Genomic DNA, 17580 nt, shown 5'->3' with positions numbered 1-17580 from the left:
ATGAAGATATCACTAATATACAGTAATAACACCAGGGGTTTGCAGCGATCGTCTCCTCGTGAGACGGAAAAGCCGATATAGACCATACGAAACAAGGGAATGTACGCGTGTTATTATGTTGTTCCAGCCTTTAGAGGTGTAATGTTACTATAGACTTGACCGGCACTACGTTTATTTCGAGGTACCGATAACCAGAAACAAGGGACAGTATATATGTTTTTGGCTATCCTCTTGTATGAGCTGCAATAAATGCTTCTGTGAAACGTTTCAGTAAACCGTGAAAGTAGTGTAATATTTCAGTTATATCTCTTAGAGTTTCGTTATTCAGCTGAGTAATACAAATTGATCAAGATTGCCATGTATATACAAACAAACTCAAAACAACACGATCATTTATAGTATATGTCTTATATGAATCATATCAGCAGTAGTTCAATATCAAAGCCTCCGTTCCGTTATCAGTGGCATGATATTCTGGAGGCATCCATAAACGACATGCACCTGAATATTGGGCTTGGAGTCATTAACAATATACCACACAATAAACACCAGCGGTGACGGAGGAGTATTCAATGGCGTTCACTTGAAGCGCCAACAGCCGGATGTTTTAAGCGCGTGTTGCTTTCATGGCCTGCAACTCAATACAAGAAACTGCCTATCAAATATACCTCAATAAACGGAGTATTTACGTCAAAAGCCCATACACACTTGTCAGCCAATAGGCATCGATCCAGTATCGCGGGTAATGTTTTCCTGCCTGTTGGTGTGTTTTGAGACACACAATTGGTTTTCATTGTTTTTTGTGGAATTATAATCACTGCAGCGATTGGGCCGATGCAGATCGAGACAAACTGTTCCGTGACGCATTCAGCTGCTGTGCTAAACCTTTGTACTCACCTTCTCCAAGACATCAACAATAGATTCGATTTATTGTACACTTGTGGCGAATAGAACCTTCGGCATAGTCAGGTGCGCATTACCCACTAGGCTAGCCTACAGACCCTAAAAGTCGCCATCAAATATTCCCAAATGTTGTTAATTGTCCAAATGAATGATTGCAAGGAAGATGATGTCCCATCATCTCAGGCCTGAGTCTGCTAGCTCAGGGAAGAAGTATAAAGTATTCGTGGATGGCACTTGGAGATACGGGCACTGTAGTTAATGTCAGGCGTACATTCTACATACCCTACCAGGTCCTGTGTAGCTGTCAAGATTTATTACTTCATCGAAATGTTTTCTAGGTTACCCTGTGACCTCTGTATGCGTGTATCTAGTGCCCATGCCGATGAATCTGGAACACAGTTTAGTACATCAAGAGTACAACGAGGGAGTGAGGGTGTGGGTTATACGCTCATTCGTGCAGTGTTGAATAGAATTCCCACATGGAGACACCTATACTAACTTCTTTCTGAATATAAGTAATTTTGACAGTAACAAACAAACCCATTTAAATTGAAAAGGAGTCCCAAGGAAACCACTGGCTCAGAAACTGAGGAAATCTAGACTTGCTTCATCTACGGCTTTAGCACTGCAGGGAAAACAATGTGGTTCAGGGACTGTGAGACAGACTACGAGACACCGTGTATCATACCAGGTGGAGCAGTTGATTTGAACACGTCAGTGTCTTAGCGCAATGTTCATAGTGATGTTATGAATATTGTCAGGGTTAAATGTGTAGTGAAATAAAATAAACAAAACGGCAGGCATTTTGAGAGAGATGGTGCTACCACCCAGACAAAGACGGATCCAGGAAATTTTCAAAAAGGATGGGGATTCGGTAGCCTTGTTTACCTTCAGAACATTTACGTGCGCTTCTTTATGGGGGGGGGGGTGGGTGGGGGAGTCTCGTGTGCATTTATGACTGTGTTTTGGGTATCGGGGCAAATGCAGTCTAGTTTAAGAGCGGGTGCTCAGTAGCAGTAGCAGTAGCAGTAGCAACATTGACAGCAGTAGCAGTAGCAACATTGACAGCAGTAGCAGTAGCAACATTGACAGCAGTAGCAGTAGCAGCAACATTGACAGCAGTAGCAGTAACAAGACTGACAGCAGTAGCATTAGTAGTAGCAAGGCTGACAGCAGTACCAGTAGCAAGACTGACAGCAGTAGCAGTAGCAACATTGACAGCAGTACCAGTAGCAACATTGACAGCAGTAGCAGTAGCAACATTGACAGCAGTAGCAGTAGCAGCAACATTGACAGCAGTAGCAGTAGCAACATTGACAGCAGTAGCAACATTGACAGCAGTAGCAGTAGCAGCAACATTGACAGCAGTAGCAGTAGCAACATTGACAGCAGTAGCAGTAGCAACATTGACAGCAGTAGCAGTAGCAACATTGACAGCAGTAGCAGTAGCAGCAACATTGACAGCAGTAGCAGTAGCAACATTGACAGCAGTAGCAATAGCAACATTGACAGCAGTAGCAGTAGCAACATTGACAGCAGTAGCAGTAGCAGCAACATTGACAGCAGTAGCAGTAGCAGCAACATTGACAGCAGTAGCAGTAGCAGCAACATTGACAGCAGTAGCAGTAGCAACATTGACAGCAGTAGCAATAGCAACATTGACAGCAGTAGCAATAGCAACATTGACAGCAGTAGCATTAGTAGTAGCAAGGCTGACAGCAGTACCAGTAGCAAGACTGACAGCAGTAGCAGTAGCACCATTGACAGCAGTAGCAGTAGCAGCAACATTGACAGCAGTAGCAGTAGCAACATTGACAGCAGTAGCATTAGTAGTAGCAAGACTGACAGCAGTACCAGTAGCAAGACTGACAGCAGTAGCAGTAGCACCATTGACAGCAGTAGCAGTAGCAGCAACATTGACAGCAGTAGCAGTAGCAACATTGACAGCAGTAGCAGTAGCAACATTGACAGCAGTAGCAGTAGCAAGACTGACAGCAGTAACAAGACTGACAGCAGTAGCAGTAGCAACATTGACAGCAGTAGCAGTAGCAACATTGACAGCAATAGCAGTAGCAACATTGACAGCAGTAGCAGTAGCAACATTGACAGCAGTAGCAGTAGTAGTAGCAGTAGCAGTAGTAGTCGCAGTAGTAGTAGCAGTAGCAGTAGCAACACTGACAGCAGTAACAGTAGCAGTAGCAACACTGACAGCAGGAGCAGCAGCAGTAGCTGTAGCAATATTGGCAGAAGTAGCAGTAGAAATAGCAACATTGACAGCAGCAACAAAATTAGTGTTTGTGTAGACGAGATCTCGCCGCGACATTCGGGGGACGCTCGTTAAGTTATGACTCAATACTACGTTGTATTGTCCGTATCAGGAGTAGACTCCGGGACCTACACGCCGCTATATTTACTTGAAGGTCCTTGGTGCATTCTCCAGATCTAGATACAAGACAATGTTACGGACACATGGAGATGGTTTCATCGGACGCTTGACTGCAAGCCGGGTAATATGCTGTCAGATCATAGTTACGTCCATGTCCTTAGCAGGCTTTCCTTCCACGTCAACAGCAGAATACTGGGGGTGGTCTAGGACTGGTGTCTGTCGTGGCCCTGATGTTGGTCGTTGTACTGGTGTCTGTCGTGGTACTGGTGTTATTCATGGTACTGGTGTTAGTCGTGGTACCAGTTTTGGTACTTGTGTCAGTCGTGGTACTGGTGTCAGTCATGGTACTGGCGTTGGTATCTGGCAGCAGCAGCAGCAGCAGCAGCAGCAGTAGTAGTAGTAGTAGTAGTAGTAGTAGTAGTAGTAGTAGTGATTCACATACTAACGTGCAAGTCAGCTGATACACAACATATGAACCAGTCGACAACACATGAACCCATATACAACACATCAGCTCGTACACAACGTATCAATCCATACAGAGCACATGAACAAAAATACAACATATCAACCCATATACAATATATCAACCCCGTATACAACTTATCAGTCCGTTCACAGCACATCGACCTGTATACAACATATCAACCCGAATACAACTCATCAACCCGTATACAACATATGCCTGCATACAACATATCAGCCCGTGTACTACATATCAACCTGTATACATCATGTCAACCCGTATACAACACTCCAACCCATATACAACATATCAATCCATACACAAAACATCAACCCGTACACAACACATCAACCCGTATACAACACATCAACCCGAATACAGCTACTCAGTCACAGATATGAGGGCGTTGGAATCAAGCTGAAAACGAAACTGATTGCCCTGCACTATGGATGTTTCTGTTGAAGTCTTGGCAGCATTATTATCAAGCGAAGGTGGAGTAGTTCGATCATAAATCGTCTTCTGATGAGACGCTAGCACCTCTGTGCCTGTTGGAGGGGCAGTAGATTTACGGCAGTGAGGTGATATATAGTTGAAGTCTAAGGAGGATCAAATACATCACTTCAAAACGAAGAATAAATATACTCGGCTGGTTTTGCAATTGACATTTATTAGGAGACCTCACTTGATACAGATCAATGACACTTGAGGACAGGCTCACCATAATGACAATGTTCAAACTTTACTACAAGTGACTTAACGTTGCTACGTACAGATAAGAGAGACATCAACAAGTGCGAGAAGCAGTACTTGGAATTGGAATGGTATAGGTTGTTTAATCAAACCTGTTTTCTTGCAAATATCCCTTTACCCTTTCCCAAGATTTTTATTTCAAAAATGTGCTTCTTAACAATTGGGTGAATTCAGTTCTGTCAGATTCCCTGCAATGTCAGGTCGAACACCGCCACAACCTACACGTGTGACCTACTTAGAGTCGGTAAGTAGGGCTGATAACGGTGCACTATTGTGACCGCAGGAGTTATGATGTATTGAACATAATTGTGATAACATGTGTGTTTATGAATGTGTGCTGTTGGCACACGGAAACTGTGAGGACAGAAGACGCACTGATGTGACCAAAAGAAACCCTGTATATATAGCAAACAGAACACATACTGATGTAACCAACAGATGACACACTAATCTAACCAACAGAAGACGCACTGATGTGACTAACCAAGGAAGCACCTTTGTGGCCAAGCAAGGACGCACTGATGTGACCAACAGAAATCCAAACTTAACACTCCCTGATTTACCAACAGACGACGCACTGATGTGACCAAGCAATGACACACTTATATGACCAACAGACGACGCAATGGTGTGACCAAGCAATGACACACTTATATGATCAACAGACGACACAATGGTGTGACCAAGCAATGACACACTTATATGACCAACAGACGACGCAATGGTGTGACCAAGCAATGACACACTTATATGACCAACAGACGACGCAATGGTGTGACCAAGCAATGACACACTTATATAACCAACAGATAACGTACTGATCCAACATACAAAAGTCCTATTTATATGTCAAGCAGATGATGCACTGATGTAACCAACATATGACCCACTGATGGGACCCTCAGGACACGCACGGATGTAACCAACATATGACCCACTGATGGGACCCTCAGGAGACGCACGGATAGGACCATCAGAAGACGTACTGATGTAACCAACATATGACCCACTGATGGGACCCTCAGGAGACGCACGGATAGGACCATCAGGAGACGCACTGATGTAACAAACATATGACCCACTGATGGGACCCTCAGGAGACGCACGGATAGGACCATCAGGAGAGACACTGATGTAACCAACATATGACCCACTCACGTGACCATCGGAAGACGCACGGATAGGACCATCAGAAGACGTACTGATGTAACCAACATATGACCCACTGATGGGACCCTCAGGAGACGCACGGATAGGACCATCAGGAGACGCACTGATGTAACCAACACACGACCCACTGATGGGACCCTCAGGAGACGCACGAATAGGACCATCAGGAGAGACACTGATGTAACCAACATTTGACCCACTGATGGGACCCTCAGGAGACGCACGGATAGGACCATCAGGAGACGCACTGATGTAACCAACATATGACCCACTCACGTGACCATCGGAAGACGCACTGATGTAACAAACATATGACCCACTGATGTGACCATCAGGAGACGCACGGATATAACCCAGCAAGGACGCATGTCAACCAGTGATGTTAGCGTGATAGAGTCTTACGTATATATACCGGAAGCGTGTTCGGGGTGTCTTTGAAGTACCTATATATACACACACATACGTCAGGGTAGCATGTACGGCGTCTAACACCAAACAAACCGACGTTATTCAGGGAATAACAGTTGGGATTTCACTGTGGTTAACAAAACACTTAGAACAAAAACAAAATGGCTTTCTGACGTCAATCCTGACAAGCCCGGATCAACACATAGGTCCATTGAGGATAAGACTTAAATGAACAGAAGTATTTGCATCAAACAAACTATACATTATTCAAACCAGCCAACGACTGCCTTGTTTCATGTAAATATACATGTATGCATATTTGAAATCGGTGCTTGCAAGAGATATGCAGAACTCGTCAGCAAAGCACGTGTGTTGAAGCCAGTATTTACGTGTAGAGCACATACATGGCAAGTGTTTACATGTAGAGCCCCTGTGGCAAATGTTTACATGTAGATCACATATATGCAAGTGTTTACATGGAGACACATATGACAACTGTTTACATATAGATCACATATATAGCAAGTCTTCACATATAGATCACATATATGGCAAGAGTTACATGTACAGCCCATATAGCAAGTGTTTGCGTGTAGAACCCATGTATGGCAAGTGTTTACGTGTAAATTTAGAACACACACATGGCAAGTGTTACATGAGGCAAGGGAGGCGCTGTTACGGTTCGTGAACATGATTTACAGTGACCGGACAGTTAAGCAATTTACTGTGTATTTTACTGATTGGTTACAGCTATTCAGCGTCCGGTTCCGGAAACCGAATTTCCGGATTACCGAGGCAAATTATATAGGCATTAATTACCAACAAGCTAAAATCGTCCGGGAGACGTGACATCCGGATTATCGGCGTCCAGACTAACGAGGCTTCACTGTAGATATACAGCCGATATGGCAAGCGTTTAATTGTAGAGTCCATATGGCAAATGTTTACATGTAGAGCCTATATGGCAAGTGTTTACATATAGATCACGCATATGGCAAGTGTTTACATGTAGATCACACATATGGCAAGTGGTTACAAGTAGAGTCCATATGACAATCGTTTACATGCAGATCACATATATATAGCAAGTGTTTACATGGAGACACATATGGCAAGTGGTTAAGTGTCGAGTCAATATATGGCAAGTGTTTAGAACAATGAAACAACAATGCATGTGCAAAGCAAGAAGCCAGAAAAGTGAACTTATTCACAATAGTTTCGTTCACGTGCAAACAGGACACGCGTGACAATACTCGGTATAAAAGCACATGAAAATGTATATTGACAACTGAATTTTACATTTGCGACCATGCCGATGTTATCTACTGAAGAGTGAGAGAAAGGGCATGATCCAGTTTGGCGCCACTCGCAGTCATATTGCCAGGATCTTCGGTTGTCGAAGACTTACGATAAAACGACTGATTGTCCGTTACAGACAGACAGGCAGGACAGAGGACAGGCCGAAGAGCGGCAGACCTCTGGCCACGGCCCCAGCTGAAGACCGGTTCTTGCGTACCCTGCATCTGCGCAGCCGATTCCTCACTGTGACATCATCAGCATCGACTCCGCTGGGTCATCGTCAGTGTCCGGTGTCCAGAAGACCTCGTCCGTATCCGAGCCTACACAACCTATCGTGGTGCAGCACTGAGGCGTCTACATCGACGCCAAAGTGTGAGATGGGCACGTAGCGTTCAAGGTTGGCAGCACAGACAATGGGACAGAGTCATATTTACTGACGAGAGCAGATACCTCCTGAACAGGACGTGCCGACAGGAAACGAGTACATCGACGCAGGAGAGAGCGAACGGCACGTTGCTACGAGCAGAAAGTTGAGGCGTTCAGCGTCATGGTGTGGGGAGTGATGTGTGGTGACAGAAAGGCAGATCTGGTTGTTGCAGATGGGAATTTGAATGGGCAGCGTTATATCAACCATGTCTATCGACCAGTTGTTCTACCCTTCCCTAAACAGAATCCAAGAACCGTCTTCCAACATGACAACACCCCATGTCACACAGCTCAGCGTATTCAAGGCTTTATCAACACCAACAACGTTGTTGTCCTGCCATGGCCATCACGCTCTCCGGATCTTTCACCTACTGAGCATTTGTGGGACCACGTTGGGAGACAGATTCGCGGTGGACCCAAGCTTATGGTGATTATTTTCTGACACCTATGATCATTATATTTCTGACACCTAAGATCAATTTATTTCTCTTTTCAACTATTACGAAAGAGGCGTTTCTTAAATTCAGATATATTCGTCTAGATCTCCTTCATAAGGATGATAGATGTGTAAATGTGTCTGCACTGTGTTTGTGGATTTGTATTTCACATCACAGAGACCCCGTTTTACATTATAGATCCGACATGTGAGTAAATCAACACTGACTGATTCTGTGATCTCCTGGGTTCGACCAACCACCAAGGAATCGTGCAGTGGTTCACCTTGTACGATCGACCTACCTTACAACAATCATGAAGCGAGTGGGAACCAGAGAAACTCGCCAGTTCCTTGCTAATATACCTGTATTGATTATCTAGTGTTTCTGTATAATCTATGCTGTGGCACCAATGTGATGCTATTTCTGGCTGAATGTTTAACGACGTAAGCAAACTCAACTTGTCATCTGGGATATTTTACACTTGAATGATAGCATTTTCTTTGTAGACAGGTGTTTGTGGACCGTGAAATTACTCCTGCAGACAGATAGGGAATATGTAACGTTCCTGTTCGTGTACGTGTTCGTGTACGTGGTGTAAGTATAGGGACCGCAGTAGTTGCCACGGGCTCAAAAACATGATGGCGAGAGGCAGTTGCCACCCGCAAACCCACAACCACATCAATCCTGGTGTCACAGCCTGTAGCTTTGTAGTGAATTCATTAACAGTAAGGTTAGTTAAAGTAATATCAGCAAACGAGTAAATGGATGCCTAAAAATAACAATACGCATAATATTTACATACACTGAGAATATACCAGATGACAAGCCAAGAAAGAACACATGCATGACCTTAACAGACTGAAGATTACAGCACAGTAATCTCACGATGATCTAAGATACCATCTCCGAAGTGAATGAAAGTGAGTGAGCAGTTTTCGCTGCATTCAGCAATATTCCAGCTATAAACTGCGATATGTAACCTAGTGATTAAAGCGTTCGCTTGTCACGCCGAAAGCCGGGTTCGATTCCTTACAATGTGTAAGGCTCATTTCTAATATCCACCCGTCGTGATATTGCTGGAATATTGACACGTGTCAACTAAGCCAGCGAGCCTGATCAGTCGATTCTGTCATTTGTCACTTACAACAAGCATCGGCTACTGAAGATCAGTTTTGACCTGGACATTCACGGACCCCAGTCTCCAAAGCCTGTTGCCAGGCCTCGATGACCGTAATGGTAACATTGCGAGAAAATGATGACATGTTTCCCTGGAATGTTGGTATCGTAAAATGTGAAGGAAACAAATGAAATATGCTGTCACTTAAAACAAAAGCAACGAGATTCACGTCCTGGCCTACACGTCGTCTCACCCTCAATACCCGGGTTTACACGTCGACTCCTCAATACCCTGACCTAAACGTGGTCTTACCTCAATACCCTGACCTACACGTGGTCTTACCTCAATACCCTGACCTACACGTGGTCTTACCTCAATACCCTGACCTACACGTGGTCTTACCTCAATACCCTGACCTACATGTCATCTTATCCTCAATACCCTGACCTACACGTGGTCTTACCTCAATACCCTGACCTACACGTGGTCTTACCTCAATACCCTGACCTACACGTGGTCTTACCTTAATACCCTGACCTAAACGTGGTCTTACCTTAATACCCCGACCTACACGTGGTCTTACCTTAATACCCTGACCTACACGTGGTCTTACCTCAATACCCTGACCTACACGTGGTCTTACCTTAATACCCTGACCTAAACGTGGTCTTACCTCAATACCCTGACCTCCACGTGGTCTTACCTTAATACTCTGACCTACACGTGGTCTTACCTCAATACCCTGACCTACACGTGGTCTTACCTTAATACCCTGACCTAAACGTGGTCTTACCTCAATACCTTGACCTACACGTGGTCTTACCTCAATACCCTGACCTACACGTGTTCTTACCTCAATACCCTGACCTACACGTCATCTTATCCTCAATACCCTGACCTACACGTGATCTTACCTAAATACCCTGACCTACACCTCATCTTATCCTCAATACCCTGACCTACACGTAGTCTTACCTCAATACCCTGACCTAAACGTCGTCTTACCTCAATACCCTGACCTAAACGTGGTCGTACCTCAATACCCTGACCTACATGTCATCTTATCCTCAATACCCTGACCTACACGTGGTCTTACCTTAATACCCTGACCTACACGTGGTCGTACCTCAATACCCTGACCTAAACGTCATCTTATCCTCAATACCCTGACCTACACGTGGTCTTACATTAAAACCCTGACCTACACGTCGTCTTACCTTAATACTCTGACCTACACGTGGTCTTACCTCAATACCTTGACCTACACGTGGTCTTACCTCAATACCTTGACCTACACGTGGTCTTACCTCAATACCCTGACCTAAACGTGTTCTTACCTTAATACCCTGACCTACACGTCGTCCTACCCTCAATACCCTGACCTACACGTGGTCTTACCTCAATACCTTGACCTACACGTGGTCTTACCTCAATACCCTGACCTACACGTGGTCGTACCTCAATACCCTGACCTAAACGTGGTCTTACCTCAATACCCTGACCTACAAGTTGTCTTACCTCAATACCCTGACCTACACGTGATCTTACCTCAATACCTTGACCTACACGTGGTCTTACCTCAATACCCTGACCTACAAGTGGTCATACCTCAATACCCTGACCTACACGTGGTCGTACCTCAATACCCCGACATACACGTGGTCTTACCTCAATACCCCGACCTACACGTGGTCTTACCTCAATACCCTTACCTACACGTGGTCTTACCTCAATACCCTGACCTACACGTGGTCTTACCTCAATACCCTGACCTACACGTGGTCTTACCTCAATACCCTGACCTACACGTCGTCTTATCCTCAATACCCTGACCTACACGTGGTCTTACCTCAATACCCCGACCTACACGTGGGCTTACCTCAATACCCCGACATACACGTGGTCTTACCTCAATACCCTGACCTACACGTGGTCTTACCTCAATACCCTGACCTACACGTGGTCTTACCTCAATACCCTGACCTACACGTGGTCTTACCTTAATACCCTGACCTACACGTGGTCTTACCTTAATACCCTGACCTACACGTGATCTTAGTCACATCTGTCTATCTATCTATCTGTCTATCTATCTATCTATCTGTCTGTCTATCTGCCTTCTTACCTTATCCTACAACACGTCGTCATACGCCGCGTCAATCTGTAACCTCCTCTACTGTCGCCCTACCCCACAATCTCTCCACACATGTCGCCCTATCCAACAGGTCACAATTCACACTGCTTCACACCGCAGAATGGTCTGGAACAACACTGACCACACCCTCACAGTAACCGGAAACACTCTGACATCTCTGAAGCAGTGCAGCAACAGGGGACTCGGGGGGCCACAATGGCAACGGAACATTTCAGTTCGTACATGTCAGTGAGGAAATATAACAATACCTTTTGCAAAGTCACCTACTTCCATGTCCGTTCACACAGTTCAAGCAATAACTTGTGTTGGAAATGGATGTAGAATCTAACTTCACCTCCAGCGTATCCTGGGCGCAGCGTCAGAGCTTATCAACGAGGGAAACCAGTCAGATTGCACGGTGAGGTTTTGACTGGAAATGCTATTCCTTCCGTAGTGTGACCTTCTCCCGTACAGTGTGCAGTCTGTATCATTGTGACGTGTGACTAACTAGGAAGTAGGGTCATGTTTGGGAACACCATCTGAAAATCTCTACTGTCACCACACAGGAAGATAGCTGGCGCTGGTGTGCGAAACCGAACATAGTGTCTCTTCATCTTATTTCATTGTAAGTTTCTTTGCTGCTTAATGCTTCAGTCAGCATGATTTCTGCTATTTGTCTGGACCAGACAATCAAGTGATAGACATCGATCTACATATGACATGTATCAGTCAGTAGCGACATGGTCAACCGCGACTGGATTACTATTGCAAGAGCTAAGATACACTTTCAGACAGTCGCGATCAGTACAGTGTATGATCTGAGATAAGACATTATTGAGTGAATGAATGTCGGCTCTGACAGAAGCATTAGCTATCAAGTTGCCTACACAGGAACAAGTCGGCACTGACAAAAGCATTAGCTACCAAGGTACCTACACAGGAACAAGTCGGCATTGGCAGAAGCATTAGCTACCAAGGTGCCTACACAAGAACAGGTTAGCTCTGACAAAAGCATTAGCTTTTGAGGTACCTACACAGCCACAAGTCGACTCTGACAAAAGCATTAGCTTCCAAGGTATCTACACAGGAATCCGAAAATCCCCAGTTTGACTCGAGATCAAACACATACATTTGGCGCGGCCACGACGGAGATTTAGACAACAAATAAGATGCCTGACGTGTTAGAAAACGTGTGGTGTCAATGAAACACTGTATTCAGGAATTACCGAGTAATACGTAGTATTACTGACAGTAGTGTTTGCCAGTATTCCGACAGGAGTTGTGGTGGTTCAAAAGATTTACTGCACCAGCACATTTACTGTGCTACGCAGCATTACATTGCTAGTAATGCTGTTCGACTCTAATGTTTCCTTCGCAGAACATCCTTCATCTGTCAGTACCATGGCCTCGTCCTTCATCTGTCAGTACCACGGCCGCGTCAGTCAAATCTTCTCACGTACGACCTGTAATTACCATCGCGACAATATGCTATCCTAGGCGTTATGCTGTAGTTGGAATGGAGGACGTTCAAAACAAAACTTTGGGTTAGCATCATTGTGACAATGGAACCTTTTCAGAAGATTCATCAAACGTTTAGTTTCTTCTCAAACGCAAACAATGCTCCTGCGAGTACCCATGACAACAATCCCGGAAACAAACAATGCCCATGCGTGTACCGCCATAAACATTACAAAAACAAACAATGCTCATGCGAGTACCGCCTTAAACATTACAGAAACAAACAATGCTCATGCGAGTACCTATGACAACAATCCCGGAAACAAACAATGCTCATGCGTGTACCGCCTTAAACATTACAAAAACAAACAAAACTCATGGGAGTACCGCCATAAACATTACAGAAACAAACAATGCTCATGCGAGTACAGCCTTAAACATTACAGAAACAAACAATGCTCATGCGAGTACCTATGACAACAATCCCGGAAACAAACAATGCTCATGCGTGTACCGCCTTAAACATTACAAAAACAAACAAAACTCATGGGAGTACCGCCATAAACATTACAGAAACAAACAATGCTCATGCGAGTACAGCCTTAAACATTACAGAAACAAACAATGCTCATGCGAGTACAGCCTTAAACATTACAGAAACAAACAATGCTCATGCGAGTACAGCCTTAAACATTACAGAAACAAACAATGCTCATGCGAGTACCGCCTTAAACATTACAGAAACAAACAATGCTCATACGAGTACAGCCTTAAACATTACAGAAAGTGAAAAAAAAGAATGCTGGTACGAATTCTATCCTAGACACCACAACGCCACAGAAACAAACATCGCCAGTGGTTTAAACAACCAACTCAATGTTGGAAACAGTCCAGGAGAATTTGAGTTTATAACAACTTGTTATTGCCTCTTTTATCATGAAGAATGCAACATTATGTACTCTTTTTGAGGTTTCTGTTTTAAAACGTTATAGTTATTTTTACGTTTAGTGTTTTGATGTTTTGATATGACCGAGACTCCATAATATTCTTTCAGTGAAATGGCACAAAAATTGCTCGAGCGACGGAGGCCCACGTCGGACCAAGATACAAACCATTGTGCCCCATATCCTCGCCTGGATATATAAAAGGTTGATTAAGCACTCTATAAAAAGGATATGCAATATATTCAACAGGTCCACCTCTAATTACGTGTAAATGACACGATGTGACTAATGGCCTGATCATTCCAACAAAGACTCGACTGTAGAAAGATGAATTGTTGTGTCGTTTTCACGGATATCTGTCAATTGTTTTGAAAATGGATGTGGAAAAGTTGAAATAACTGCATGTCAAATGCACGTAACGGGAATGAGCTATGAATATAAATGGTGGGATAAAGAAAGAAGAGTTATGAAATACAGGTGGGTTTATAAACAAATGCGGAATAATACATTATGGTTATACTTTTCATGTCAACCCTTAGTTCTTTTTTCTGAAATCCCAGAAACTGAAGTTTAATACCGCATTAGACAACATGAACAGCTGTACATTATGTACGTCACATGCTCCGTGGGAATCGTGTTTTATAATGATGTGCTTCAAACTTGGGAGTCTGGTTACACGCCATTGATGTTCAGTGGTCGGTATCAGCGTCGTGCCACCTTTGGAACGTATCATGGTGAAGACACTCGTGACAAACCTGACAAGCAGTGGCCTTCCGTTTGCACGTTAAAATATAAATTGATATGGAGATTACTAACTGTTTCAAATATTGGGAACAATTATTCCTACGGGTGTATTTCTGAGCGAATAAGTCAGAATATATCATTTCAAACGTGTATATTTGTTTGAGAGTCCTGACATAAATATACATTCAGTAACAACTCACGAACCGGACAAACTCGAATACTCACATGTTGTGTGACAAACGTATCACTCGTGAGTTGTGAAAAAATAGATGGTTCAGCTGGGTTTGGGAAATCCGTCTGGGAGTGCAATATTCTTATTTGAAGTTGATGGCAAAAAAATACAGTATTTCCTCCAGTAAGAGTCGACTGTCTAGAAAGACATTGCTGAATACAGCGAAAAACTAAACTCACTCGCGCACTTTCTAGAAAACGCCTGGGTTGAAGCAGCGGTTTAGGAAATTAGCGCCGACTACGTTTATTATAAATGTTTTCTCCCTCGATCCCCACATAGGTTCATTAAGGATAGTTCCCAACTTTGACGTGTTCGCTTACTAACAATCAACGGTATACACATTAAGCGCCGGGTCTCCAATAAGCAGCGACCCTCTAATGAGACACGGAACTTGAAGTGCCTTGAAAAATCAAGCGCCCGGGCACTTATTAGAGAAATACAGTAGTCAAACCCACATTATTATTTTCCAACACGAATGCAGGGGGGTGGCTACCATTGTTAAAAAGCCCCGACGTAAACATAAATTGTTGCTAAAAACTTGGGCAAGCCCTCCATATTATCTAAATATAAAACATACGCCCTCAATATTGTCTAAATCTAAAACTTTGCAACATGTCGGGCTCACACGAACAAAATGGCTTGTTACGTGCCTCGAATATGAGTTACGACCAGTCCTAGCATGGAGCTGGCTGACAGCATGAACATCGACCTGTATAACTGAATCAATACCTAGGTGCTGTTAAACATTATCTCTTCTCCCAAAGAAAACACACAACGAATATTTTAATTTTAAAAGATAGACTTACGCACACTGTTTCCAGGGGCGATTATCAAATACAAACACTAGCGTAGGTTTAAATGGGCTCAGGTGATGTCTCCGTTAGATGTGATCCTTTTGAACAACTGCTGGAAATAATGCGGTCTAATTATTTTGCTTAGCCGTGGGGTCCAAATACTGGATATGCTCACACAGTCTATGAACCTTTAATTTACGTACACGTAATAATATGAGTGAGTTGAAGGCGTTTAAGAACGCTTTAAGGACAACTGCTCAACATCAGATCCAAGCTGCAGGCTGCAGAAAACTGTTGAAATAACATTCATACCTGTTGTAGCCCATAGGCATGGTGTCGTGTTGACAGTCCAAGGAACATTATCAGGAGAATTAAAGGGAAATGCCCCAGCTGTTAACCTCTCTTTAAGACAACTAAGTGCTGCAATCCAACACAGTACATTGTTTTGTACACTTCATGAAACAATCATATGTGATATTAGAGAGTGTTCTTTTATTGATATGAGGCACTCCGAAATTTTCCCCAGTGTTGATATGTCTTCAGAATCTTCGACTTCTGAACAGTTTTAGATAGTGGATGGATTTCGATATGGCTGATTCATACCATGACTCCGCTCCGCTTTGAAAAAAATTATAGAATCAAAGCCGGCGTTTCTGTCTCGAACGCTGTAAACATGAAAACGTGGCCACCCCTTTCCATTCTGGGAAGCTAGCACGTGTACATCACATCTCGTCATCCTAGGAATGCAAGTTGGAGAAATGGGAGGGTGTTATCCCATATGAATCGGTTGAATAAAAACAACAAATGTGAGTGTTCCCACCAGGATTACCGTAATCTGGCATGTGGATATGTAAACAATGACCCGGCATTTACCGTGCACCCAGGGTCTATTTCGAGACCGGTCTTTATCGGTTACCAAGGCCTGTTGAAAACCCGGGTTTTAATGGGCACGAAGCGTATATTGGAGACCTGCATGGTCTTTCACGGGCATTAAGCGTCTATTGGAGATACGACAGTTAACGGGGCCCAAGCGCCTATTGGAGACACGGAATTTAACATGCTCTAAGCGTCTATTGGAGACCTAGCCTTTAAGGGGTCTTTTGGAGACCCTGATTTTTTTTCTCATTTCCTATCTTTTGCATAGGCGGAGTTTTAATGAAAACGGCCAAAGTTGTACGGATGGCGTCTACGAGAAACCTGCCGTCCATTGAAGGCCCGGAATGTTTTGAATGCCAAATGTTTATTGAGCATCATGCGTTCAGGTGAAGATTGGGCATTTACTGAAGCCTTGGGTACTATAGAACAGGATTGTTGTAAGGTTGTAGAGATAAATCGCGTGATGATGAAGGAGATTGGCGTCTCGGCGTTTAACTCTTCATCGGATTAGTCATTGCACACTGGGATCATTCATTTCCGGGTGTGTAAACGAGATACTGAATATGTTTGGGAAAATACGTTATGTGTTGCACGCAGCAGTCTTTGTGTGTGGAGCTATGGCATAGTCTGTTAGTTACGGTGAGAGTGTGAGTTATCGTGACTCACTGAGGTGTATGAGAGAGAGGTAACGGATGAAGTTAGTGCAAACGACTTGAAAATGATTTCGACAATAACGTTAGACCAGATGCCCTGAACTAGATCCCAAACGCCGTTTTGTTTCTCACGACTTAAAAATTAACTACGCAAAATATGCAATATTTACCTTAATTACATATCACTTACACTTATGAATTTCGGAGAGAAAAGTGAAAATGTGAAATTATATGGGCACTTTTTCAACAGTCCATACAGTTCTGTAGAATTGTCCTTCCATTTCTAAATGCCATAAGAGATGAGAAATGATTTTTTAAAGAAAAATGGAGGCATGTGTCTAAATCGAAATTTCCTCGATTCATCCAACCCCTCCTTATGCACA

General features: G+C 43.7%; 2 protein-coding genes across 2 annotated transcripts; one reads left to right on the top strand and one right to left on the bottom strand.

Annotated features, from left to right (window-relative positions):
- The first annotated feature begins 1542 nt into the window (after positions 1 to 1542).
- Positions 1543 to 3244, top strand: LOC137279093 (dentin sialophosphoprotein-like). The gene is made up of 2 exons (XM_067811569.1): positions 1543 to 1616; positions 1948 to 3244. The coding sequence occupies exons 1-2, from the start codon at positions 1543 to 1545 to the stop codon at positions 3242 to 3244; spliced, it is 1371 nt and encodes a 456-aa protein (XP_067667670.1).
- A 2110-nt stretch (positions 3245 to 5354) lies between these two features.
- LOC137279092 (tetra-peptide repeat homeobox protein 1-like) lies at positions 5355 to 16000 on the bottom strand. Its single transcript, XM_067811568.1, has 2 exons — positions 15981 to 16000; positions 5355 to 5970 (listed from the first exon to the last, which is right to left on the bottom strand). Exons 1-2 carry the CDS (start codon positions 15998 to 16000, stop codon positions 5355 to 5357), a joined length of 636 nt encoding a protein of 211 aa, XP_067667669.1.
- Positions 16001 to 17580: the final 1580 nt, after the last annotated feature.

This window comes from Haliotis asinina, chromosome 3 (genome assembly GCF_037392515.1).
Source record: "Haliotis asinina isolate JCU_RB_2024 chromosome 3, JCU_Hal_asi_v2, whole genome shotgun sequence".
Lineage (NCBI taxonomy): Eukaryota > Metazoa > Mollusca > Gastropoda > Lepetellida > Haliotidae > Haliotis > Haliotis asinina.
The sequence above is the reverse complement of the archived record's forward strand: the minus strand, read 5'-3'. Positions and strand labels throughout refer to the sequence as shown.

Coding starts and splice junctions, on each gene's coding strand:
- LOC137279093 (XM_067811569.1), top strand. CDS start 1,543: ATGTGGTTCAGGGACTGTGAGACAGACTACGAGACACCGTGTATCATA. Junction 1,617..1,947: donor GGAGCAGTTGATTTGAACAC/GTCAGTGTCTTA, acceptor CAACATTGACAG/CAGTAGCAGTAGCAACATTG.
- LOC137279092 (XM_067811568.1), bottom strand. CDS start 16,000: ATGCCTATGGGCTACAACAG. Junction 5,971..15,980: donor ATGCCTATGGGCTACAACAG/GTATGAATGTTA, acceptor TTGTTACATCAG/TGCGTCTTCCGATGGTCACG.